Here is a 24518-nt window from a genome sequence, read left to right on the forward strand (position 1 = left end):
TCTCCCTACGTCCTATCAAACTTTAATGTGTCCATCTACAACCTAGACCCTTGTGCATGGGAAGGAGGCGGGGTGTATCAAAGTGTGAAACGGTGAATACGAGCCGGGAGGGCCCGGATGTTTGATGGAGATAGGAATCATGGCAATCAAGGCAAGGAATTGTTTTGGAGTTATGTTTGGGCGGTGAACGGATAATTCGGTGAAGGGCCGGGGTGGCTAGCTCATGGACAAGGACTTTGTGATGGTGTTTGCCATGCCTGCTGGGTGAGGAGAGGGGACAATACCGTATCGGACACTTATGACTGTCTTATCTGGATGAACCGACTCACCGACTATGTGCTGGAAAAAAAGATGCCAAAAGTCAGTGAACATGCGACTGCTCAAGAGCTTTCCTGGAGCTGTGGGGTTTATCCTATGAAAAATAGGCCCAAGCTATAGAGTAAAAATCTCACAGGGGAAATGATTTGAGCCAAAAAATTTGATGGACAATTAGACTTCATAGAAGTTAATCTAGTATAGAAATTTTCCACCACACACCAGCTCAACTGGATTCATTATCAACATTCCCGGCAGTGGACAATGCACTCTTCGGGCATACACCTAACCCGAATAAAACCGCGGCCACCCACTAGCTTTACCGACGCCGGCCCGAGGCCATAGACCACTGAAAAAATTGAAATACGGCAGCAGGTTACCGACATCCTCACCACCAGTTACAAAACACTGTTCATAAAAAAGTAATAAAAAAATACAGGTGGAAATGTTTCCCAGCAGCTTTTTATAAGTTCTAAAACGCTGCTAGGTCTGGAGGAATAATATGAAATATGTAGCAAGAGAAGGAATTAATGGACAGAGGAAGGGAAATAAGAAGGCAATGAACGTATAAAGTAGCAAGGGAAACTGTGGGAATAGGGCCCAGGTAAGTGCGTGGATATGTATAGGATATATACATGAGGGGGTTTGTTTAGGCCGTTAATGATCGTTCTACATGATTTCGACAACTACTCATCAACTAATTGGGTGCCTCTAGTGAGAACCACTAACAAGGCAATATTCTAAATTCACAACCAATTAGCATCCCTGTTATCTTATAGTTCCCATTGGCTATGCAGCTTACCTCTAAATCATGAATACTCATTCGGTCCGGACGACCTATTGATCTCCTGCTGGACATCCGCCAATAGAGCATATATGGTAATACTCTCCATATCATATTCTTTATCACTCCTCTTCCTTCTTTCCGGGGTCGCAGGCGGTGTCACCATCCCTTTTTCTAGCGGCGAGCACCCACAACTCCCGACACACAGCGCAGCCGCCATATGTTCCAGTAGCTTCTCCTTCACCAGCGCCTTCCTTTCTTCAGCCTATCCACGCGTTAGTATATGCTTATACTTACATCCACACACCAGATAGAAGAAAATAATACCTTTTCTAGCTTGTTCTCCCAGTCCTCAATTGCTACATCCAACTCCGCCAACGCCTCCTCTTGCCTCAGCAGACACTCCCTCCTCACCCCCTCACCCGCTGCACTTCTCAAATATCCCAACATCCTCTTCTGCAGCGCCTTTCTTCCGCTCCGCAGGCTCCGATGTGTCTCTCTTAAATACTGACACCGCGTCTCCAGCCCACCCAGCTCACGACTAAGCACTTCCACATCTCGAGCCCCCAGCACTCCAAATGCCCCGCACCGCTGTCGTGCTGCAAGCTGTAGCGCTTGTAGCTGGCTATACGTATAATGCGTGGGAGCCTTCGCTGGCCGCACCCCTTGAGGCAAGGGCCCAGAGAAACTACTTTTCTTGCCGCGGTGCCTTGTGGTTGTGAGTGTGGGTGCCGAGTCCGCACGCGGACGAGTGAGCGGCGGTGAGAGTGGACGCTCCATGTATTTCACGACCGCGCGGACATCTGCGGGCCGCTCACGTTCGAAGGTCACTGTCTTCTCGATGACGGGCTTTTCTCGATCGAGGAAAGCTGGCGATCTCTGCAGCGCTGCTTTTGGTGGTACTGCTGGTGGTTGTAGCAGCGGTGAAGGAGAGTCGTAGTACTCCTGAAGCTTGTTGCTGATGTTTTTTGAGGCGAGGTTGACACCGGGCCAGGGTGTATCTGGCCAAGTTGTGTCAGGGAGGCAGAAGGGTGATATAGGCCGCTCTGTGGGCGAGACGGAAGTCGAGGTCGAGGCTAAGGGAGGCGTAGAAAAGGGTTGGGAGGCATTGCGCCAGCTGGGTGCCAGCGCGGGGCGACCGGGGATGGTAGGGGAGTCCATACAATTCTCTTGGACGGTAGTTAGGGTGTCGAGATCAGAGGAGCTGCTGCCTTTGCGGCGGGAGACGAAGACGCCTTTGGCACGGGTAAGCGTGGAGGTTTTTGGGGTGTCGGGGGAGCTCGGTGGGGAGGCGGCAACGGGGATTACAGTGGTATCAAGAGAAAGCTGCTTGGTGGGTGAGGCGTTGCGGGATGTGTAGAGATTAACGAGGCTTTCCAATGATGTTTTAGGGAGGGGGGCAGAGGATTTCTTGTGTTTCTGGAGTAAAGGTCAGTGATGGTTTCCTTATATCTTGGAACAGAAGATTTTGAGTGCGCAGGTTGGGCAGAAAATGAACAAGTCATTGGTACTGGATTTTTGGTCCATATGCCTCGATTCCCCCTGCCCGACTTGCGCACATAAACCCCACTAATTAAGAAGAACTTACTGGAGCCTTTGAAGTAACTGCGCAGGCGGCAACGTGCTTCGGTGGCACTGGTGGTGGAACATCGATGCTGCCGCCGCGCGCCGGGAATGGGAATAAACTCATTATTATTTGAGTATTTTCAGGAATTAGATATGTGACGATTTTGAACTCCAAACTCCAGAGAAGGCCGAAATGAAAGAAGAAAAAGAAGAAATAAAATAAGAGCGCTAGGAATCACAGTAATCGAAAAATATATCTTTCGATACGTTGAGGCCAGCCTCTAACTATTTGTGAGTCTTTTTCTTCTATCCTTTTCTTTCTAATAATTATTCCTTCTGATAATCCTTAGCGAGTAATCGTTCAGTGAAAGACGGATGGACGTTGGAAGATGACAACTGATCCGGAGGTTCTTACAGATATATACTATTCATTAGGTTTGGATTCTCCGTCTAGCTAGTCCGGGTTCCCAGTCCCCTAAATCCCTTCCTCGGAGGATTGCTAGTGCCCTACCATGTGGGAGGCAGACACACCCCTGTGACTGCATGTTTCGAGCAATTTCAGGTCTGTACACAAGCACCCGTCCCCTATTGGGGGATATCACAGTCAACTATGAGCGGAAGCGAATTATTATTTTGGTGGTTGCTGCACCAACTACCGCTGGAACATCACAGAGCTTAGCACGGGTCGGAGATCACTGGATCAATCGTATAACGCCGTTATTTTTTTTACTTTTTATTCTAAGGTCACTCCGGCGCAACAACAACTGTAGAATAGGTACATAGGCAGGAGCAGACATGACAGACAGGCACAATGATCCTTGCCCTGGCTGTGGAAATGCTTAGCTGCACGAGACAGCATCTTCCTTGTCTACTGTTTGCCTGCAGTTGCGGGGTGGGCGAATCGAAACCTTTTTCGAGGAAGGTAGGCATGCAGGAAGGAGCATTAGGACGTGCAAGCTCTGTGTGATCAATTTACATCTTGCATCGTTCTAGAGCTATCTCTTTTTTTGCGTGTGTGCGCCCAGGGCAAGAAGGGACAATAGGCAGTGCACAATCCAACTTTGTTTTCTAACCGGTGGGTCACTGGCATTAGAAACTTTAGGCCAAGCATCAATTTTGGTCAAAATTGATGGTTGCAGGGATTATTTTGCTGGGTGGCGAATAGCATTTTTCAAAATTGATCGTTGGCCTAAAGTTTCTATTCTAGATATCACTGGATGGGTAGGGTAGGGTTGAGCGACAAAACATGGGGTGAAACATGCTGCTGCTTCTTACCTAACCTAACCCCATTCCTGCCAAAACGGCTGGGCATCCTTGGGCCAACCTCCTGGTGATGGATATTTAGAAAACCTATGTATTATTTACCTCAACCGGGCTGGCCCGGGGATTACGCCATAGTTTATACTGCATGCGACCATTCTGTACCTAGAAACTAGAAATGAAATGACTTCACACACACACACACACACGGGCTGGCCCGGGGAATAGTAGCGACTCCGGGCCTCGTTACATAGCAATAGGTAGAGTACATACTCGAGACCATTGAAGGATAGATATCATGAAATTGCTTATATAGATACATGCCTATCTACCTATTTACCTTGTGGGGAACGAAGGGTTCATACTTTCTGATAGGTACCTATACGTGCCCACTGTTGCGTCAGAATCATTCGATGGATGTGAATGATTCGCAGTACATGCTTCGCACGCAATATGATACCCAGCTTGGCCGGCAGCTTGATCTGGTAACTAAACCATAAAGTTTATTTCCGCAGAACATGGGCACTGTCCCACGGTTAGGGAAATGTATTGGAAACCAAAAACTTGTTACAAAGTGGTTACCGGGCGATAGGGAGATGAGACAGAGTCGGCTAAGCAATAGCATCGAGGGATGAGGTATAGGAGCTCGAGTAAAATATCCAAAATCAAGCTCACGGATAGTGCATTTTTTAATTCCTTCTGCAACGACTCTCCGCCTTGTCTGGTTCTCGCTTGGGATGCGAGGGAAGTGTGCATTTGCTGCTGTCAGGTCTCGCGTATACATACAGTACTTTACCGTGAGAAAGGAAGAGAAAGAAAAAGAGGGTGTACGGTGGAATAATAGAGCAATCAATAATAAGGCCAAAGGCGCTCCCTACCGAAACGCTTTGGCTAGCAGGAGTGGGTGCAGGTAAGGTACGGGACTGGTCTATACAAGGCGGGGCACGCTATATCATCCCGACGGGTGTAACACTATTAAAAGGAGATGGATGAGGGTTGTTGATTCCCTGTTCTTGTCCTGCCCTCATGCATGAGAGACTCTTTGTGTGAATTGGGGGTGGTGTTCGAGGTACCTACATGGCCTAGGAGCTACTCTATCATGGCCTTGTATTGTGTACCTACCTGCCCAAGACCAAAGGAGCGATTGGGACATTTTCAACTACCTAGCTGGGTACAAAGTAGTTGCATAATAAAGTGCATATTACAAGTATCCCCCCCGCAGCAATTGTTATATCTAATGGGTGACCGTATAATTAGGGTTATCGCAACTAATTGCCTGTTCGCCTTGGCAAAGAAACAATGTCTTACACATGGATGGGGGTTACAGATCAATGATTAGCCAATAGATAACCAGAAGAGACTTGTGGCTGCCGCGGCCTCATTTCGCTACAGGGCAAGTAGGGAACCTGGTAAATTTCTCGCCGTGGTGGCGGTACGGTAGGCATATGTAGGCTGATAAGCAACCTCCACTCTGAGTCCCTCCTTTTACTTGCTTTTGCTATGCTTCCCTTTCCTCTATCGAGGCTTAGTTTCCCCCACTTTTATTTTATTTTATTTTATTTTTTTTTCTCCGAGCGGACATTGTTCGTTTGTTTGGGTAGGTTGTCCGACTTTACATTCTCTCGATGCCGGACGTTATCCGGCCTGTTTCCTGCTGTGTGTGGGGGGTATGTACGGCGGGTTGGCCGTGGAGACTCATGGGAGATGCATTGGTCGGCGCGGCTTACAAGGAAACTTTTCCCGCGCTGTAAACCCGGCAGCGTGGAAGCTTGTCTTGACACTTTTGACAAGTGAAAATCCATGCAAACGGTAAAACATTGGATTGTTTTCTGTTGTTTGAAAGGCTAGACTAAGGGACGTCTGTGGCAAGAATATGTGGAGAAAGGGGGGAGGGGGGTAAAGGTAATGATAAACTATCATTGCAGTAAAAAGAATACGAGATGGAAAGAAGGAAGCTGAGATCGACACCGTTGTGGCTTAATGGATCCATAATTCTCCGTACTGGCCAGTCCCGCAAGATATATATCAGAATTAATAAATCTATAGTTATTTATGAAAACCGCGCGCTGATGCCCCGGAATCAAGACTATCCTGGTACCACATGGCAGATGATGGCCGACGACAGGGGAACTGTGATGGAAACAGGTTTACCGGCATGAGATATATCGTCTTTTTTCCTCTGCTAAAGGCAAAGGTGCTAGTATCGCACATCACTTTATCCGAGTGAGTATCTGTGTCTGAGAGGATATACTCCCTAAAGACTAGCTGGGGCCGATGATCATGGATGCCGTATATACCATGTTCAGGCACATTGCAGATCACCGTTGGAACTTGTTTTGTTTGGGGATGGCGGTGAGAAAACAAGATCAATATATCTGGGAATAGTATTGATCATGAGATTCATTACCTTAGCAGAATCAGGGTTCTGGGGGGGAGGGCTTTGCAAATTTGGGTGGAACTTCTGGAATTGGATGTGACGGGGGTGGGATATGGTGGGGGCTTAAGGAAATATCGATGGGAGAGGTTGATATATCTTGATGTATCTACCTTGCTTTGGGATTGATATTGGGCCTGGGCTGTACCCAAAGGACACTGTTTCGCTGCTGGAACGAGATTGACAAGCGAATGCAAGTAATCAAAAAAAAACGCTCGTCTAGCGGCATGCGAAGGAGATCGTGATGAGATGTGAAGGCCTCACAAGACAAGTTTGATGCGGGTATACCGAGGCAGTACAGTTACATGTATTTCGGGGATACAGACTAACTACATACTACCAGCGCGCAGGAACAATCTACAACCATGAGACTTAACCCTCACAATCCTCACAAATATGAGATGAAAAGTGGTGTACAAGTATACTGTACTACGACAAGCAGATCTGGCCAGCTGCCGCTCCTAGAGTTGGATCTACTCTTTCTGGCGTGTTCAGAAACCAGACCTTACAGATACAACGAGCAGGGAGGCCGTATTAGGATACTTTACGGCTTCTTGGACCAAGAACGGAAACAGCATCGGTCCCTATCTCCTCAATTGAGAACTTCAACCGACTTGATCTCTCGATTTTACGTGACTATGCACGTTGACATGAATCGAAACGATGTGATTCGGGCTGCAGTGCATATATTTTTTTGATACTCGCGCTCGGGACATGTGCGTACTTAACAATATACAGATTATCAACCTTGCTCGGAGTTGGCCAGTATGTATGAGAGTTTTCCGGGAATTCCATGCAGGGGACGGGGGGAGTGTCGCATGTACCTCTTTGGTCATAAATGTCCGAAGGCTTGATTAATGAGCCGGTAAAAATTCTATATAGCTATTTATACCCCATACGACCCAGCCGGCGATTTTATAGGAAAACTTGGTCGGTTTCATGTCATGCCATTGCAAACATTTCTCCGTTATCGAGCATATCTCATACCCCGGTCCGGCTCTGTCCGGCCGGAAAGTAGAGCGCGATCATGGCTGATCACTCATGGGTAATATTTATTAAGCAGCTTTGTGGACTTGGCCAATCACAGGATTGTGCTGGCTTGGCACATAACCCTTTCTGATCATTTCATGCATGAGCACATGTTCTCGGTTGGATAATAAACAGTTGCGGACATGGGGGTGGGGATACCATAGAAAACGGAGAATGCCGGCGGCGAAAGGAAAGTACTCTACATAGTAGAATACCATGATTATGGTAGTGTAGTACACAACGTGCATATGAAGGCCAATTATCCATTTCCAAGCTGCATTAAAACCTAAAAGTCCTTCGGAGTCCGGCATTCAAACAGAGCATTATGATGTTTGTGATGTATGGAGGTAGCGATATCAAATTTAACCATAACTCGATCCACTCACATAGCGACTGAGCTGGTGAATGAGCAAGCGTAGGTACAATCGAATTCTCGTATGTACTCACTTCAATAATGAAGTCACGCGCCCCAGTTTGAGTAATCAGGGGGCGGTTAATTCAAACAAGGTGATTGTGCTTATAGCCTGTCTATAATGTCTGGTTTATTCCCGGCATAGCTTTTAAAAGAGGGTGGTAAGTAAATATGCATAAACTGGCCGTTTAAAGGTCTAATAGATTCAACTGGTGCTTGTTAAGTCCGGGTGATTGATAGGGTTCCCTGGAATTTATGGATGACGTGGTTTATTTCCACGATTTCTAAAGGCGGGGAAATATCTGATGCCAATGACATGCAAGATTTGTGTATGATTGATTGCCAGAAAACTTCTAAACATAATACTACTGAAATGTCAGCCCTTGAGTATTTCAGAATTTCTGTCCAAAACTGGTCCTTGTTTCTAGTGACTAATCAATCTTAAAGGTAGCATTACTGTAATGATTTCATATCTTTACCTCCGTAAAATAACTTGTTGTATATGCAGTACATGTAGTACGTACCCACATACTGAACCGATTGTATGAACCATCGGGCTCCCCGCACTGCAGCCAATTCTTCACTTGGCGCTCTACGAGATAAATGTGTACTAAACCCAAGACAGATATTTTAAGATTGACTCCGCATGCCAGTTCTATTGGTATCTAGCGGGTTCTGTTTCTACAGCCTCTTATCTGTAACTATTAACAGTCAGTACCATTTATTATTGCTAAGGATGTTAATACAAGATATACAAGCCTCATGTTTAACTCGCCCTTCCACGGCAGATGGAGATACTCCAATTGCTAACTACACCCGGGAGTGTATACAGGTTTGAAAATGCTGCGATCTAGGCTTGTAGTAATTTCTGAGAGTGGGTTTGCTTTCCGAGCTGACACAATTGATTGGTGGTATTACGGTGCACCGGTGCTACCAAGGTTGAAGAGCTGAATATGTGACAGCGGCAGTCATTTATTTCATCTCATCTTTTCTTGAGACTGGGTTAAATTAGAGTGGACTCTACAGTGCGTAAGCAATGGGACAATCGGGAGAGAACCCGAATAGACGGTAGGTGGGGTTTCTTGTGGGGTAGAAAGGTGGAGATGGTGGTGGAGATCGTGGTAAAGATGGTGGTGGAGCGGTGAGTATTTAATCTGGAAAACCTTGGCTCCGTCTCTCGTGGGTTGATTTCTGAGACATACAGACCTTGGTAGTTTGTAGTGCCGTGTGATATATGTTGTTGACACCTGCGGTAAATGTGGATGCCTTGCATGCATAGTTTCGACACCTTGTGTTTACCTTGCTGATTTCATTAATATTGGGAACCTGATATTGGGGCCTTTGGCATCAACTCTGAGAATCAATGTCCGAATAATGTTTAGAAATTCTTCTATACTGCCGAAGGTGTGTTGCATGTTATAGGTATGATAGTTTCTTTATAATCCCGTACCACCAACCGGTATATTGAAAATAGATATAGCTATAAACTCATATGACTTTATTTATATGATTGGGTTAGCTTGCAATATATGCTGTAGTAGATATAACCTATATAATCTATGATCGAAAACCATCTTCTGTGTATATATATGCAGTGGCAATATATTAATAACCTTTATATCATTGAAAATGAAGATCAATAGGACCTCTTCTTTTAGACTAGCAATGGCATGCAAACCTGATATTGATTTTCAGGATAGAAAATTCTGGAGGATTAAAAAAAGTGTTGCCATTATATGCTTGACCTCATTATGTTTGAAACATAGATAGCGCAGGGCTAATAATGATCTAGCCTTGATATTGACCCCGTCCCCGGGAATTATATACTTGCCACCGAATTGACAGGTAGGGATCGAATTGAATAGTAGTAGTAATTGCCGTGTGAATCGTGATGAATTAGTGATATATCAGAAAGAGATAAGGTTATATGTGGAATGGATATTTGATTTTGTTCATACGCATATGAAGTATTAGACTAGAGCTCCTTCATTCGTGCTACTAGAATCCCGACTATTCCAATGAAACCATCAGTAGTGCTACCATTTTGCCACTTTCCTGCCCCTCGCCACTGCCGTTTCAGGTGAGCAAATCTGATAGCCAGTTCTTTTGTCTTGTTTCAGGTCAATCTCATGTGACTGGTCTATGAAACCGTTGATTGTGGAATTGTACCAAGTTTTGGATGCTATTTTTATATATACAGAGCACGTCTTATGGCTCTGCTAACCAGTATTGAGGGGCTTGTACAGATGTAGATGTAGGATGAGTGGCACTGTAGCTCAGAACTAAGGCTGGCTTCCAAGGGGACCGTGAAATATCTATTGAGATTCGAACATTGTAAGTTGTTGAGGCAATCCAAAACGAAATATGGAAGTCGCAAAATTTTCTCAAGTTCTTATTTGAAAATTCGAAATCTGTGCAGTGGCTATACTGAATTAGCAGCTTTCGGTAACGTATTTCACCTAGAAGCCGACCTTCACCTAGCAACCGATCAAAAAGCAATTATACTCCTACCCGATAATAAAAATTTATTTTCTAGATCTAAGTCTCCTAACAGAATCCCCCGGCTTTGGACTATTACTACTATTATTTACAACATATATTTTCATTTTCCGGGCATTTTTCTTACCACTTTGGGTTGTGATATTTGTAGGGGTGCACCTATCCGCTTCCAGCTCTTCCCACTCGCACTCTGAGCCTTCAGGGTCTTGAGTCACAGGTTCAGCCGGTTCCTCAATTGGAAGCTGTCTCTTTGGACGGCCTCTAACCTTGGTGAGTTTCCTGCCGAGATTTGCGGGCTCGGCGCAGTCTGTCTCGGTGCTCTTTGATGTCCTCTCCGCTGCCTTCAACTCTTTTGCTATAGCTCTCGCAGCGGTGAGCTTTTGCTTTTCCTCCCATTGATTGCGCAGACGTACAACCTCATCTGTAGTAACTATGAGGGCTTTGGAGAGAACAGCTCTACTTTGTACCCTTGAGGAGTCGGAATTTGCTTTTTCTTTCTTCCTCAAATATGCTAACTCCTGCCGTAGGACAACTACCTCTGCTGATGATTCTTCAGCGGCAAGGCCCAGTTTCTCAACCATAATTTGCGCCAGCTTTCTACTAGGTGTTGCATTGCCTACTAAAGCAATGGTGCGCTTGGTGTGGATTGAAATGCCTTTTCCATGGCGGGGTGTACCATCAGCAAAAAATGAAGTCTCGTCTTGTGACGCCTGGGCGCCCCAGACGACCTAGACGCTCCAGACGACACAAAGCGATTTCTTACCTGCATACCGACACCTGGGTGCCCTGCGACGAGAGCCCTGCGTCTCTTGGGCAACCGACGACGTCGCGAAGGCTAAAGACGAAAACCTTCTCCCATCCCTCAAAGACGTCGTCACGACGTCTAAAGACGAGCTCGTCTTCTGGACATAGGAGGTAGCCCCTCTACCATTATGCTCGCATCTTGGTCTATGGAAGTCGTCCTACGCCCTCGTCACCTCGCCTTTAGTCTAATTACCTACGTAATATTGGCCGACTTATGTCCTCAACCTGCCTATCTCGACCACTACATATCGTCTTTCCGCTCGCACTCTCTGTCTCTTGACAGTTTATATCGTCCTTTTTCACTAATCTGCGCCTTCCGACAGCTATCCCGTCTTTTGGTTCACACTCTTCGTCCTTTCATTCGCATATCTCGTCTTACGGCAACTATATCTCGTCTTTTGGTCTAAACTCTTCGTCTTTCCGTCCCTTGATTCTACGTTTGAATTTTCTTTAGGTGATACTGTCTATTGATTCATTGTCTTTTGACGCCCCTCGCTCTAGCTAGTTCGTCTATTGGGGTGAGAGCTATCTGACCCTTTGTACTTTGCTCCTGCGCAGTCTCCCTCTCCGTCTTCTGACCACTTCTCCCGAGCGCTCTTCTCCACCGTGCGTCATACTGACATCTCTCTCTACGTCGTTTTCAATATTTACATTAATCCCGGTAATTGTTCCAATAGTCCCATCTATCTGGCTTTCTGCATCGACTACGTAGTCCCCGACTGTAGGTGGAGTGACATTGCCCTCCTCCCCGTCGTCATCGTCAAACGGCGGGTCGCCTGCCTCGTCGGACCCCATATCGTCGTCGTCAGTCTCCGTACTGAGCTTGGATCGGAGACCCTCCAAAAAGCTGCCTACTCCAGGGTCAATAATTGCCTCCCTGCTCTCCTTAGCGGTAATTCTGCAGCAGTTTGTCCTCTTAATCCGTTTCAATATCTCGTGTCGAATCCCCTTCAGTACTAGATTTGACGTCTCATCGTCGGGGAAGGACCTCTTCCATGTGCGCATGTGCCTTTCGAAAATTACTAGCACCACCGTCAATAATGATACCCGTCGATAACCTGACCAGATGAAAGACGGGGTGCTCACCGCCGCAATAGTCCTTATTGAAGACACCATTCTTCCAGTTGCTGCCTCCAATTACTTGGACTCTCAGCGCATGGTAAAGTACAGTAGAAACCAGGCAGATAAAAGACGGGTTGATACAACTCTCAAATTCCGGATGGTTGACGGCAATCCCACGATTGGTCTTATAGTAGGCGTAGACGATAAAACGCGGTATTTGAGGTGCGGCGAAATGCCATTGCGCGGGCTAAAGACGTTAGTACCAAATCTGTGCCCCTGGATGAACAGTGGATATACCTCGTAATGAGTGGGATCACAATTGAAACGGTCATCTGTCAGGAGGTAATCGACACGGGCTTTTGCTTGCTCGCCGGTCATGCCGGCTAGGCCGTAATATAACGCGATTACCGCCTTTGCCTTCTCCATCATGTGTGAACGAGTCCGTTGATGATAAAACCTCACCTGCCCGGACACGCCGGTCGACAACTCCGCTGGAAAGTCGGTTCCCGCCCTGGCAAAATCCCATGAATTTCTGTCCATGGACGCCAATTCCAATACCGAGGGCATGTAACGGCAGCTACGTATTTCGGCTAGGTGATGAACTGGGATGAGGGAAGGAGGTATCGTGTAGTGGAATTAGGATTTGTAATGGGGATTTCTGTTATGTTCTTTGGGTTTCTGTTACGCGAAGGTATTAGTCATCGTTGGATTATGGATGGATATATAAGGGGGTGTTGTCTCGTGCTTTTGTCTGTTTTCCTTCTTCTCTTTCTTCCTTACGCAACCTCTGTATTTTATTCCACGAATACTATTCTTTGTTCGCACTACGTCATAGGGCTCCAACCGGTTTATCATACCAGGTAGAGCCACCCATAGTCCATAGTCAAAGTATACCTTTACGTCTACGTCCACGTCTACGTCACTACCTAGGTTGTATTCCTTGGCACCACAGTCTATCGCCTATAGTCCCCGTGATACGTAGGTTGCGTCCTCTATCGCCAACCAATACAACACCATAGCCTACAATGTCGGAACATGTCCATGTCGATTATCAACAACTCAACGATAACCTCCAAAGATTTTTTGAAGCGCATCCACAGGTCGATCATGTTGTCGGAGCTGAAGCTTATGCGCTTCTTCAACAGTGTCAAAATGGTCTTATTCAATATGCAACGGATTTACAGGAGATAGAAGCGGAGGCTGAGAGGGCAAGAAGGATATTTGAACGAGATCTTACTGCTGCCCGAGCTCAACAAACTGCTGTTGAGGTTGTGGCCCCTGACGAAGAACCTATTGGAAACAACGCTCCACCTGTACCTCCAGCGCCACCAGTTACAGGTACCACCTATCGGTCGGAGAAACTCCCAGATCCCGATGTGTTTAGGGGGGATCGTGATCGAGAAAGACTACACTTATTCAAGCAACAAATGAAAATTAAGTTACTGGGAAATATCGATCGCTATCCTACACTACAGTCTAAGTTATCGTACGCGTTCAGCAGATTGGAAGGTGCTGCTGCCAATCAGTTTTTACAGTACATGGGAGAAGAAGGTATTGCCTTACCTTCTATGACACGGTTTTATGAGATTCTGGATACAGCTTTTGGAGACCCCGATCGAATGCGTACAGCTAGAAGAAATCTTCGGAACATCAGACAACGCACTCGAACCTTTGCCGATTATTTTGCTGAGTTTCAACGGTATGCTGCTGAGTCGGGTATGGATGAAGTCTCTCGGATTGAGGCTTTGATGGAAGGAATTAATGGGGAACTGGACGAATCGATGATACACCATGAGACTCCTGCAACGGTAGATGGTTGTGCAACACTCTTGCAACGGTTGGATAACCGACGACGGGCGGCGGAAGCTAAGCGAGGTAGTAAAAAACCTTGGACTACTACTGCGACCCCGGCTCCGCGTCCTCCACCAACAAATCCTGTTCCTGCTCCCCGTCCTGCTGCCCCTGCTGCCAACCCACCTGCCATTGAGAATCACCCCTCGTTCCGTCCTGGAGGTGATGTACCCATGGACCTGTCTGGAGGACGTCGTCGCCCTACCCCTGCCGAAAGAAACGCCCGATTAGCTGAGGGCCGATGTTTCTATTGCGGAGGTGTTGGGCATATGGTTAGAAATTGCCCCCAAGCGAGGGCAACTGGAAATCAACCAAGGAGGCCTGTGATGAGAGGAGCGGCGTTGACAGTGGAAGAAAACGATGGAAGCGATAATGAGTCGGCAAAAGATTTGTCCCTGCACTAAGTGGCTTAGCCCAGGGACCGTTTAAGGATTTTTTTAGGATGTGTATTTCTGGTTTTTCGGTATCAGAGGAGGAAATGGATGGAAATCAACTTGTAGTAACTTGTTCGATTTCACAGAATAAAAATTCGTTTATACCTACCTACGCCCTTATTGATACCGGAGCATCAGGATATGCTTTTATTGATGAATCCTTTGCACGCCACAACAATCTTACAATGACCCCCCTTAAAATACCTCGCCATGTAGACGTTATAGACGGAAGGCCTATTAAGTCAGGAAAAATTACCCATATTGTCGATGTCTCGCTAGACATTCATGGTCATCGGGAAACGGCGCCATGTTTTGTAACGAAGTTAGGACACTATCCGATTGTGATGGGGATACCTTGGATGCGACGACATGATGTTACGATTCGACCAAAAGAAAATCTACTTGTTTTTGACTCTCGAAGCTGTTGTCAACACTGTTCACTCAGTGGAACTGCAGTTATTGTTCATGGTATCTCGATCCCCTTACCAGAACACCATACAGTCATCGTTTCAGCAACTGAGAAATCCACTATCGATATCGAACAATTAGTACCGAAAGAATTTCACCATCGTCTTCACATGTTCAAAGAATATGATGCTTCAATTCTCCCACCACATCGACCATCCCATGACATCGAGATAGTATTAGAGGAAGGCAAACGACCACCATATGGACCTATATATGGATTATCTCAAATTGAGTTAAAAGCACTACGAGAATATCTTGATGAAAATTTACCCAAAGGATTTATTCGAGCCAGTGAATCACCAGCGGGAGCACCCATACTGTTTGTGAAGAAAAGCGATGGAACCCTTCGACTTTGTGTTGACTATCGAGGCCTAAATGCGATTACAATCAAAAATCGATATCCATTACCATTGTTGAAAGAAACCCTGGCTAAGTTGTCAAGAGCACAATACTATACTAAGTTGGATTTACGATGGGGATATAATCAAATCAGAATAGCGGAGGGAGATGAATGGAAAACAGCATTCCGGACTCGATATGGACATTTCGAATATACAGTAATGCCGTTTGGATTAGCTAATGCCCCTGCCACATTTCAGCATTGGATCAATGATATTCTACGTCCCTACCTCGATCAATTCGTAACAGCATACTTAGACGATATCCTTATCTATTCCGAGACCCTATCAGAACATAAAGAACATATTCAGAAGGTTCTAAAGGTACTTGATGAAAATCATGTTCACCTTAAACCTGAAAAATGTGAATTTATGGTTCAGGAAACAAAATATCTTGGTTTAATCCTTACTCCAAATGGGAATAGAATGGATCCAAAGAAAGTTATCGATGTTTTGGAATGGACTACACCGACAAACCTTCGTGATGTTCAAGTATTCCTAGGATTTGCAAATTTCTACCGACGGTTTATTTTGGGATATTCGAAAATTGTTGCCCCGCTTACAGCCTTGACAAAGAAGAATGTTAAATTTGAATGGACGGATGAAAGGGAGGAAGCATTTCAGACTTTGAAAAAGATGTTTACAACGGCACCGATACTCGCTCATTTCAATCCAGATCGAAAAATTGTGATAGAAACTGATGCATCCGACTATGTTTCAGCAGGAATCCTATCTCAACGTGACAACGAAGGAATCCTACATCCAGTTGCTTTCTTTTCCAAGAAACACTCTCCCGCAGAATGCAACTACGAAATCTATGACAAAGAACTTTTAGCAATTATACGATGTTTTGAAGAATGGCGACATCATCTGGAGGGAGCTCAATTTCCAATTGAAGTTCTTAGCGACCATCGGAATCTTGAGTATTTTATGACAACAAAATTGTTAAATCGTCGACAAGCCCGTTGGTCCGAATTTCTTTCACGCTTCGATTTCGTTATACAATTTCGGCCAGGAAAACAAGGAACAAAACCAGATGCATTGACTAGGAGGTCAGGTGACCTACCTAAAGAGGGGGATGAACGGTTAACGCATCAGAGTCAAGTGATTCTGAAGCGAAAAAATTTGGATACCAAGCTAAGTTTGTTCGCGGGTTCTTTGTCAAATGAATCCGCTGAAGGAGCGTCCACTGTAGAGGAGTTATTTTCAAAAGCTTACCAAGTGGATAGTTTCCCAAACAAGGTCCTCAATATGCTTCGGAATGGCACACGCCACTCAAACAAAATCTCACTTGCCGAATGTATGGAAGATAACAACGGTCGGCTGCTTTATCGAGGCATGCTATATGTACCAGACGACGATGACCTTCGACTAAGGCTTTTAAAAGAATATCATGACAAACCATCTGCAGGACATCCGGGTAGAGCGAAGACTCTGGAGCTCCTAAGTCGAGAATATTACTGGCCACAGATGCGGAAGTTTGTCGATCAGTATATTAGGAATTGCAATGTGTGCACCCGTAGCAAGGCATCACACAATGCACCTTATGGAGTACTTCGCCCCATGCCAATTCCCGATGGACCCTGGACAGATGTCTCGATGGACTTTGTGACTGATCTTCCTGAGAGTGATGGGTATAATGCGATTTTGGTCGTGGTGGATAGACTAACCAAAATGCGGCATCTGATACCAACGACAAAGGAGGCGGACTCACAGGAAGTAGCAAGGCTATATATTGATAACGTCTGGAAGCTACATGGATTACCCGACACTATGGTATCCGATCGAGGAACACAGTTCGTCGCGGAATTCTGGAGGTCCCTTTGTGATCGATTGGAAATCTCGCCAAAGTTCTCTACTGCATTCCACCCCCAAACAGATGGACAGACAGAAAGAATTAATGCCATAATGGAACAATACCTCCGAAGCTATGTTTCCTATCAACAAGATGACTGGGTCCGATGGCTACCGATGGCTGAATTTGCAACTAACAACCACGTTTCCGAAACAACAAAAGTTTCCCCCTTTTATGCTAATTCGGGAAGGAATCCTAGGATAACATTTGGGCCTTTGGAACATGGTCGAACGACGGCGGAGGATCAAGCGAACCGTATTGCAAGGGAAATGAAGGATGTGGTGGACTTCCTAAGAGAAGAAATGTTCCGGGCGCAAAGGATACAAGAAGAATCAGCCAATAGGAATCGAACTCCAGCTCCTCGATATTATTTAGGAGATAAGGTTTTTCTATCGACCCGTCATATTCTAACAAAGCGACCCTCTAAGAAATTCGATTGGAAACGTATTGGACCTTATAGCGTTAAACGAATCGTTAATCCCTATGCTTACGAGTTGGAACTTCCCCGGTCGATGAAAATTCATCCAGTATTTCATGTTTCGTTATTGTCACCTGAAGCAAATGATCCTTTACCAGGACAACAACGATTACCACCACCTCCGGTTGAAATCGAAGGGGAGGAAGAATGGGAAGTCGAAGATATTTTGGATTCGAGGAAACGAAGAGGAAGATTTGAATATTTGGTACGATATATGGGATATGACGAAGCCTCCTGGCAACCGCTATCGGACCTTGAACATTCACCTGAAATTATTAGACGATTCCATGAGCGTTATCCAGAGAAGCCTAAGCCTACCAGGAGGTAGGCCTTAGAGGGGGGCGTGGTCTGTAACGGCAGCTACGTATTTCGGCTAGGTGATGAACTGGGATGAGGGAAGGAGGTATCGTGTAGTGGAATTAGGATTTGTAATGGGGATTTCTGTTATGTTCTTTGGGTTTCTGTTACGCGAAGGTATTAGTCATCGTTGGATTATGGATGGATATATAAGGGGGTGTTGTCTCGTGCTTTTGTCTGTTTTCCTTCTTCTCTTTCTTCCTTACGCAACCTCTGTATTTTATTCCACGAATACTATTCTTTGTTCGCACTACGTCATAGGGCTCCAACCGGTTTATCATACCAGGTAGAGCCACCCATAGTCCATAGTCAAAGTATACCTTTACGTCTACGTCCACGTCTACGTCACTACCTAGGTTGTATTCCTTGGCACCACAGTCTATCGCCTATAGTCCCCGTGATAGGGCATCGGGTTTTTGAATAGTGTCTCTTTGGTGAGATGCCACCCAGCTTTTTCGATTAGAGTCCTCAGCTCAATGTTGAATTGCCCTAAGCTACGATGTCGGAGAGCTCTGGTTTTGTTGGGATCGGTAGGGTCTACCGGCGCTAGTAGATTTTGTGACGACGACTCTCCAGAATACCCACCGCCGCTGCCACTAGCATAATCTGTACTCCTGACGACTTCGGAAGGGGCTCTTATCGACGCCGGTCTAGAAAGCTCAGAAATTTGACGACGGGCTTCGGGGCGGGTCCCCCCCGACGATGTTCTAATAGACTCAGAAGCTTGATGACCGGAGTGAGTATGTGTCTGACTAGTTAAGGCGTTTCGACGGGTAGGAGACCTATTACTACGCCCGGGGGAGGCATAAAAAGTGTCATACGGCTGGTTCGCGTCAGATTGTCTATTTCGTGCGGCCGACGGTAACGTATCCCTCGACGAGGATTGCTGAAATTGAGACTCCTGGGGTGGTAGGCTTGAGAGTGGCGGGCTCGTAGGTTGTCGGGCATTGACTCTCCCGTCTTTTGTCAAATACATCTCACCATGAAGCTGTAAATCAATCTGTGAAGCTCTTTGTGATAGGTCCCCGTATCCTGAGACATCGTCTTCAGACTCCGTTTCTTGTCCTCGCGCCTGTGACGATCTCGTAGGCAATCGTCTGGCTGAGTCATGTGGAAAGGTGCTTGGAATCTCCTGTGAAGATCGTACATGTCTTTGGGTGGTCGGTCGTCTGTCCCTGCTAAACGACCTGGTGTTCCGACGGGAGGAAGTTTCTCTGTAGGTGTTTTGCGAGGGACGGGAGGAGTTAGACAAATGAAACTGACTCTCTCGCTGAGGCATTGTCAAGGATGTCTTTGTCGGTAGGATGGGCAGTGCAAAGTACCAACTTTATAAGAGAGTTTTGGGAAGGGGGAGTGGGGAGATGACTCGGAGGGCAACTTCTGCCGTGATGTCATTGATCCGTACACGGACCAATAGCTAGAGGCAAACGACGCTAGGAGATATGTTCCGCGATTTGTTCCGAGCTCCTGGAATCCAAGGGTTAGCCTAAATAAGTCCACCATAATACAGATTCACGCCGTTCCACTAAATCGTGTGCGGGTAGTCGAGGGCGGTCAAGTCAAAACCCTCTCAAGTCCGAGTCTGGCGTCCCCAGCAAGCTCGTCTTCTAGAAGCTCGTCTCCTGGAAGGGTGACTGGCAGGCAGCGGTCATTCCGACCGATAGTTTCATTCCCGCATCACCCTGTCCGGGCTCGACTGCTTGGTAGAAGCTCGTCTCCTGGAAGAGTGACTGGCAGGCAGCGGTCATTCCGACCGATAGTTTCATTCCCGCATCACTCTGTCCGGGCTCGACTGCTTAATGGCGTGGGTATACAGCTTTTCGAACGGAGTCGTCCCATCCCCCCGACGCAATACCCTTGGTATTTCGTGATCCGTCGGTTTCAGTCGCGTGACTAACGCTGGCGTCCCAGCAAGCTCGTCTTCTAGAAGCTCGTCTGCAAGGGTGACTGGCAGGCAGCGGTCATTCCGACCGATAGTTTCATTCCCGCATCACCCTGTCCGGGCTCGACTGCTTAATGGCATGGGTATACAGCTTTTCGAACGGAGTCGTCCCATCCCCCCGACGCAATACCCTTGGTATTTCGTTATCCCAGCAAGTTCGCCTTCCCGGAGGGTGGGCAATGGCAGGAGACGAAAAAGGCTTCGATCCCGCACTCTTCCTGTCCGGGCTTTACTGCTTTTTGGAATGGGTATTATACAGCTAATCAAACAGTCCACGCGACTAGAGTCATATGGGCTAAACGAGCAACAAAGATTGTTTACTCGCCTTCTGGTCAGATTACTGAGGTCTGATTCGAAACGTACACCGACCGATAGATATAGGCCAATGACGCGAAGACAAACGACGGACATTCAGTCGCCATGCTAGTAGAAAACCTAAAATCCAAGGGTTAGCCTCAACTCCACCATAATACAGATTCACGCCGTTTCACTAAATCGTATGCGGGTAGTCGAGGGCGGTCAAGTCAAAACCCTCTCAAGTCCGAGTTGGCGTCCCCAGCAAGCTCGCGTTCCCGGAGGGTGGGCAATGGCAGGAGACGAAAAAGGCTTCGATCCCGCACTCTTCCTGTCCGGGCTTTACTGCTTTTTGGAATGGGTATTATACAGCTAATCAAACAGTCCACGCGACTAGAGTCATATGGGCTAAACGAGCAACAAAGATTGTTTACTCGCCTTCTGGTCAGATTACTGAGGTCTGATTCGAAACGTACACCGACCGATAGATATAGGCCAATGACGCGAAGACAAACGACGGACATTCAGTCGCCATGCTAGTAGAAAACCTAAAATCCAAGGGTTAGCCTCAACTCCACCATAATACAGATTCACGCCGTTTCACTAAATCGTATGCGGGTAGTCGAGGGCGGTCAAGTCAAAACCCTCTCAAGTCCGAGTTGGCGTCCCCAGCAAGCTCGCGTTCCCGGAGGGTGGGCAATGGCAGGAGACGAAAAAGGCTTCGATCCCGCACCCTTCCTGTCCGGGCTTTACTGCTATTTGTGTTCCGTCGATCCAGTCCGTTTACTAGAGTCGTCATAGGCCAAGCGAGCAACAGAGATTGTGTACTCGCCTTCAGATTGGATAGAGGAGAGGAGATGAGGTCGGACGCGACTTGGATTGTCAGATGACTAAGCACTTGCTTGGCGTCAGCTACGTCTTTTTGCTCAACATACTCATCACTGTATTGTATTCGGTCGAGTGACGCTCCTAATAACAGTATACTACTAATGATCAGACGAATCTATAACGACCCCAACCAGCATCGAAAGACCTAACTCACCTCACATGCTGCGCGAAAAGACCCTAACAGATATCACTAACCCTAAACCAAAAGGACCCCCGTCAAATAACCCGAAAGAGATAAGACTAACCCCCAAAAGACCCAATAAAGATAAGACTAACCCCAAAAGACCCAAAATAGATAAGACTAACCCCCAAAAGATCCAATAAAGATAAGACTAACCCCAAAAGACCAAAATAGATAAGACTAATCCCAAAAGATGACCAGGACAACTGTCAAACCACCCAAAACAGATAGACCAAACATATCGCAACAACCGCCAAAGAGGCTAAAAAATAACGCGATAAAAGATAGGCCGACAAAAAGACGAGAACCACAACCGTCAAAAGCTAAAGGTTGCGACTAGGGTCAGAAAACTCACGAGCAGGTGACTGGAGCGTGCAACCTACTATCAACCAGTGCTACTCGAAACGAAGTTTCTTTCGAGTCGCAGGACGAGAGACGGAAGTCCAGCCCTTCGCAGGGATGTCGGGGAGGTTGATGATAGTGGGGGGAGGGGAGATTTGGGGGTGGGGGGACTGGGGAAGACGGGGAATTGTTTGGAGCTTAGCCACTTCAATCGAACTGGTCGGTGCATCGGTAAGGTAACCCACTTCCATATCGATTGACTCGTCCCCGCGCCCGCCAGGAGGAATACCCCCATCAGGGCCACCATCAACGTAACTACCTTCCCCGGCAGGCTCTTCGCCGGGCATCTCATCTTGCGTAGTTCTTTCAGACTCCGGAGCGCTGTCAGCTTGTGAACCAGTGGCCCGGCTTTCGTACTCTGGTATTAAGTCCCCTTGCTCTTCCTCCTGCTCACTCTCATAGGACGGGCTCTCAGCAGGCTCATCGAACAGATGGTGTCTAACGTATTGACCGCATTAGCCGCATTAGGAGAAACTATACTACTGGTACGGAATTTAGTCCAACTTACGCTCTCGACCTTTTCCCTCCTCGCTCGGCAGCAGTAGTCTGAGCAGGTGTTTTGGCCGGGGTCTTCGGGCCGGGTGTCTTTGATGGCGGCGTCTTGGCCGGCGTCTTGGGCCCGGGTGTCTTTGATGGCGGCGTCTTGGCCGGCGTCTTGGGCCCGGGTGTCTTTGATGGCGGCGTCTTGGCCGGCGTCTTGAGCCCGGGTGTCTTTGTTTTCTTTCTCCTTGGGGCCTCCTCCTCCTCTTCTTCCTCCTCTTCTTCCTCGTCCTCCTCCTCTTCTTCTTCCTCGTCGTCAACGTCATCGTCCTCCTCGCGCTCTTCGTCGTCGTCGTCGCCATCATCGTCGTCTTTCTGGGCCGCCTTGCTCGAGCTACCCCCTGCCTTGCCTTTCGGGCCCGCCTTGCTCGAGCTGCCCCCTGCTTTACCTTTCGGACCCGCCTTGCTCGAGCTGCCCTCTCCGGCGTTCTCTCCTCTGGGCTTTTTACGGGAACTCGACCCTCCACCTTCACCCTCGCCTTCGTTGTCGTCGTCGGCGTCGTCGTCGGTGTCGTCGTCAGCGTCGTCGTCAGCGTCGTCGTCGTCGTCGTCGTCGCTCACCTCCACAATCTCACTTCTCTTCCTCTTTGTCGGTTTCCCCCAACGAGTTCCTGTCTCCTCGGCCTTGATGCCCGACGCTCTCCGGTCAATCCGCAACTGATTGTCTATCAGCACCTCCCAGTCAACGTGAAAGTAGGGGAATGACAGCGGCGGTGGAGTCTGCCTGGCATTTTTATCGCGCTCATTATAAACCACCAATAGTCTCAGTCGCGGTGCAACTTTACAAGCATTGAGCCATACTCTGACATCTTTGTCCGACTGTAGGAAGATGACCTGTTCAGGTAACGGCCGGTAAACACGATATTGACCCGACGCGGTCTTGGAAAACTCCTCGTCGAGGACAAGAGACCCGACCAAATGGCGTATCGCGGGGTGTGGCAAGTCAGAAGCACCGCCGCGGGTTTCAGGGTCTAGTTGTACCCCCCTGACCATCCTCACGACCTCCGATAGATACGGACCGGGAAGTGAACTAAACGTCAGGTAGGGATGCCCACCAAAGGTTCTTGGAGTCCAATTAGGCATTTCCCAAGGCTTCTGACGTAGTCCCAACTTCGCCCCTCCGAGTCGCTCAAAGCGGTATTTGGAGGGGAAATAATGCGAAATGCCGATAGGCCGATCAGTAAGATATGGTGCCCTGTCGACCTTCCGGGTCTTCGCCGAGAAGGGCTCGTCGGCTTCCTCGGATGTCTCTTCGTCGTCCCTCTCATCTCCGACGTCTGCCTTGTCCCTCGGCTTCTCCGCTTCGTCTTCCGACGAGGCAAATTCGTCAATGTCAGGGTAGACCTCGTCCTCGTCGTCGGGCAGAGGCCCCTGGGCCTGCTTGCTCCTCTTTGTCGAACTGCGAGTTGGCGCCGTCTCGCGCTGCTTGCCCTTGCCTTTTGTGTCGGTCGCCTTCCCCTTGGTCTCCTTCTTCTTCGCTGCTTTCGCCTTCGCTGACTTCGCCGCACGCTCCTTCTCTTTGAGTGCCTCAGAGAACTTCTCTCTATCCTCAGCAGACTTACGTTTGGCAAGATCTTGGAGTGTACTGCTCACACAGACTTTGATCAAGGCCCCTTGTAAGGTGCAATCTTCCTCCGGCTGTTGAAGCAGGCGTCTGAATTTATTCCAGGGCGGATAACTGAGCAGGAGTCTCACGGCCTCGTCCCATTGCTCGTCTGTTGCCATAGTTCTGCTGGCAATCGCATTCTCGACAAAGTAGTCGTGCACAGCTTCGAACATGTTCCTCCATTGGGCCGGCGTAATGCCGAGCAAGGACTTAACTTCGGCGCCAGTAAATTTGCTCTTTTTCGCATACCCCTGGCGGGCGTCAGAGGGCGAGAGATATAGGACTTGATAGAAATCTTACCTCTGCTATGCACGCTGCTCTGCTAATCGACAAAACCCAGGGGCCCTCCTTATCGGCCCATTCCATTCTTTTCTTCGGAGATGACCTTCCCGCTTGGGCTAATGCCGACTTGTTCTTACCCGACCGAGTTCCCACCATTGTAGTCAGTTGCGTTAGGAAGGTGGTCAAAAGACGGTTGACCGTTGGTGGATGCCTTCAGGAGGATAGACTCCGGGGAAACAACGGGGTATTTAGACCCTTATATAGAACAAAGACTGTGCGAATTACCATCGTGAGGCTGTGCTGGAATCGGCAACTCGTAACGCCTAACCATATACACAAGGCAGGGGACGACAAACAAAGGCTCATCGTCGCCGGAT

The 24518-nt window shown here is 47.6% G+C and overlaps 6 protein-coding genes across 6 annotated transcripts; 2 read left to right on the forward strand and 4 right to left on the reverse strand.

Moving 5' to 3' along the window:
* Positions 1-1124: 1124 nt before the first annotated feature.
* Positions 1125-2789, reverse strand: H6S33_000290 (uncharacterized protein; the record flags this gene model as incomplete). Its single annotated transcript, XM_044831651.1, has 3 exons — positions 1125-1364; positions 1427-2518; positions 2688-2789. The coding sequence occupies 3 exons, from the start codon at positions 2787-2789 to the stop codon at positions 1125-1127; spliced, it is 1434 nt and encodes a 477-aa protein (XP_044699849.1).
* Positions 2790-10325: 7536 nt separating this feature from the next.
* H6S33_000291 (uncharacterized protein) lies at positions 10326-12705 on the reverse strand (the record flags this gene model as incomplete). Its single annotated transcript, XM_044831652.1, has 5 exons — positions 10326-10954; positions 11063-11261; positions 11638-12125; positions 12190-12412; positions 12463-12705. 5 exons carry the CDS (start codon positions 12703-12705, stop codon positions 10326-10328), a joined length of 1782 nt encoding a protein of 593 aa, XP_044699850.1.
* A 485-nt stretch (positions 12706-13190) lies between these two features.
* H6S33_000292 (uncharacterized protein) lies at positions 13191-14420 on the forward strand (the record flags this gene model as incomplete). The annotated part of the gene is made up of 1 exon (XM_044831653.1): positions 13191-14420. The coding sequence occupies one exon, from the start codon at positions 13191-13193 to the stop codon at positions 14418-14420; it is 1230 nt and encodes a 409-aa protein (XP_044699851.1).
* A 74-nt stretch (positions 14421-14494) lies between these two features.
* H6S33_000293 (uncharacterized protein) lies at positions 14495-17977 on the forward strand (the record flags this gene model as incomplete). The annotated part of the gene is made up of 1 exon (XM_044831654.1): positions 14495-17977. One exon carries the CDS (start codon positions 14495-14497, stop codon positions 17975-17977), a length of 3483 nt encoding a protein of 1160 aa, XP_044699852.1.
* Positions 17978-18385: 408 nt separating this feature from the next.
* H6S33_000294 (uncharacterized protein) lies at positions 18386-19285 on the reverse strand (the record flags this gene model as incomplete). Its single annotated transcript, XM_044831655.1, has 1 exon — positions 18386-19285. One exon carries the CDS (start codon positions 19283-19285, stop codon positions 18386-18388), a length of 900 nt encoding a protein of 299 aa, XP_044699853.1.
* Positions 19286-21706: 2421 nt separating this feature from the next.
* H6S33_000295 (uncharacterized protein) lies at positions 21707-24110 on the reverse strand (the record flags this gene model as incomplete). Its single annotated transcript, XM_044831656.1, has 2 exons — positions 21707-22151; positions 22222-24110. Coding segments are annotated over 2 exons (2334 nt in total), but the record flags the coding sequence as incomplete, so codon positions are not given.
* Between the last annotated feature and the right edge of the window lie 408 nt (positions 24111-24518).

The sequence above is a fragment of the Morchella sextelata genome, assembly GCF_020137385.1.
Source record: "Morchella sextelata strain SCLS chromosome Unknown scls_1, whole genome shotgun sequence".
In the NCBI taxonomy this organism is placed as follows: Eukaryota; Fungi; Ascomycota; class Pezizomycetes; order Pezizales; family Morchellaceae; genus Morchella; species Morchella sextelata.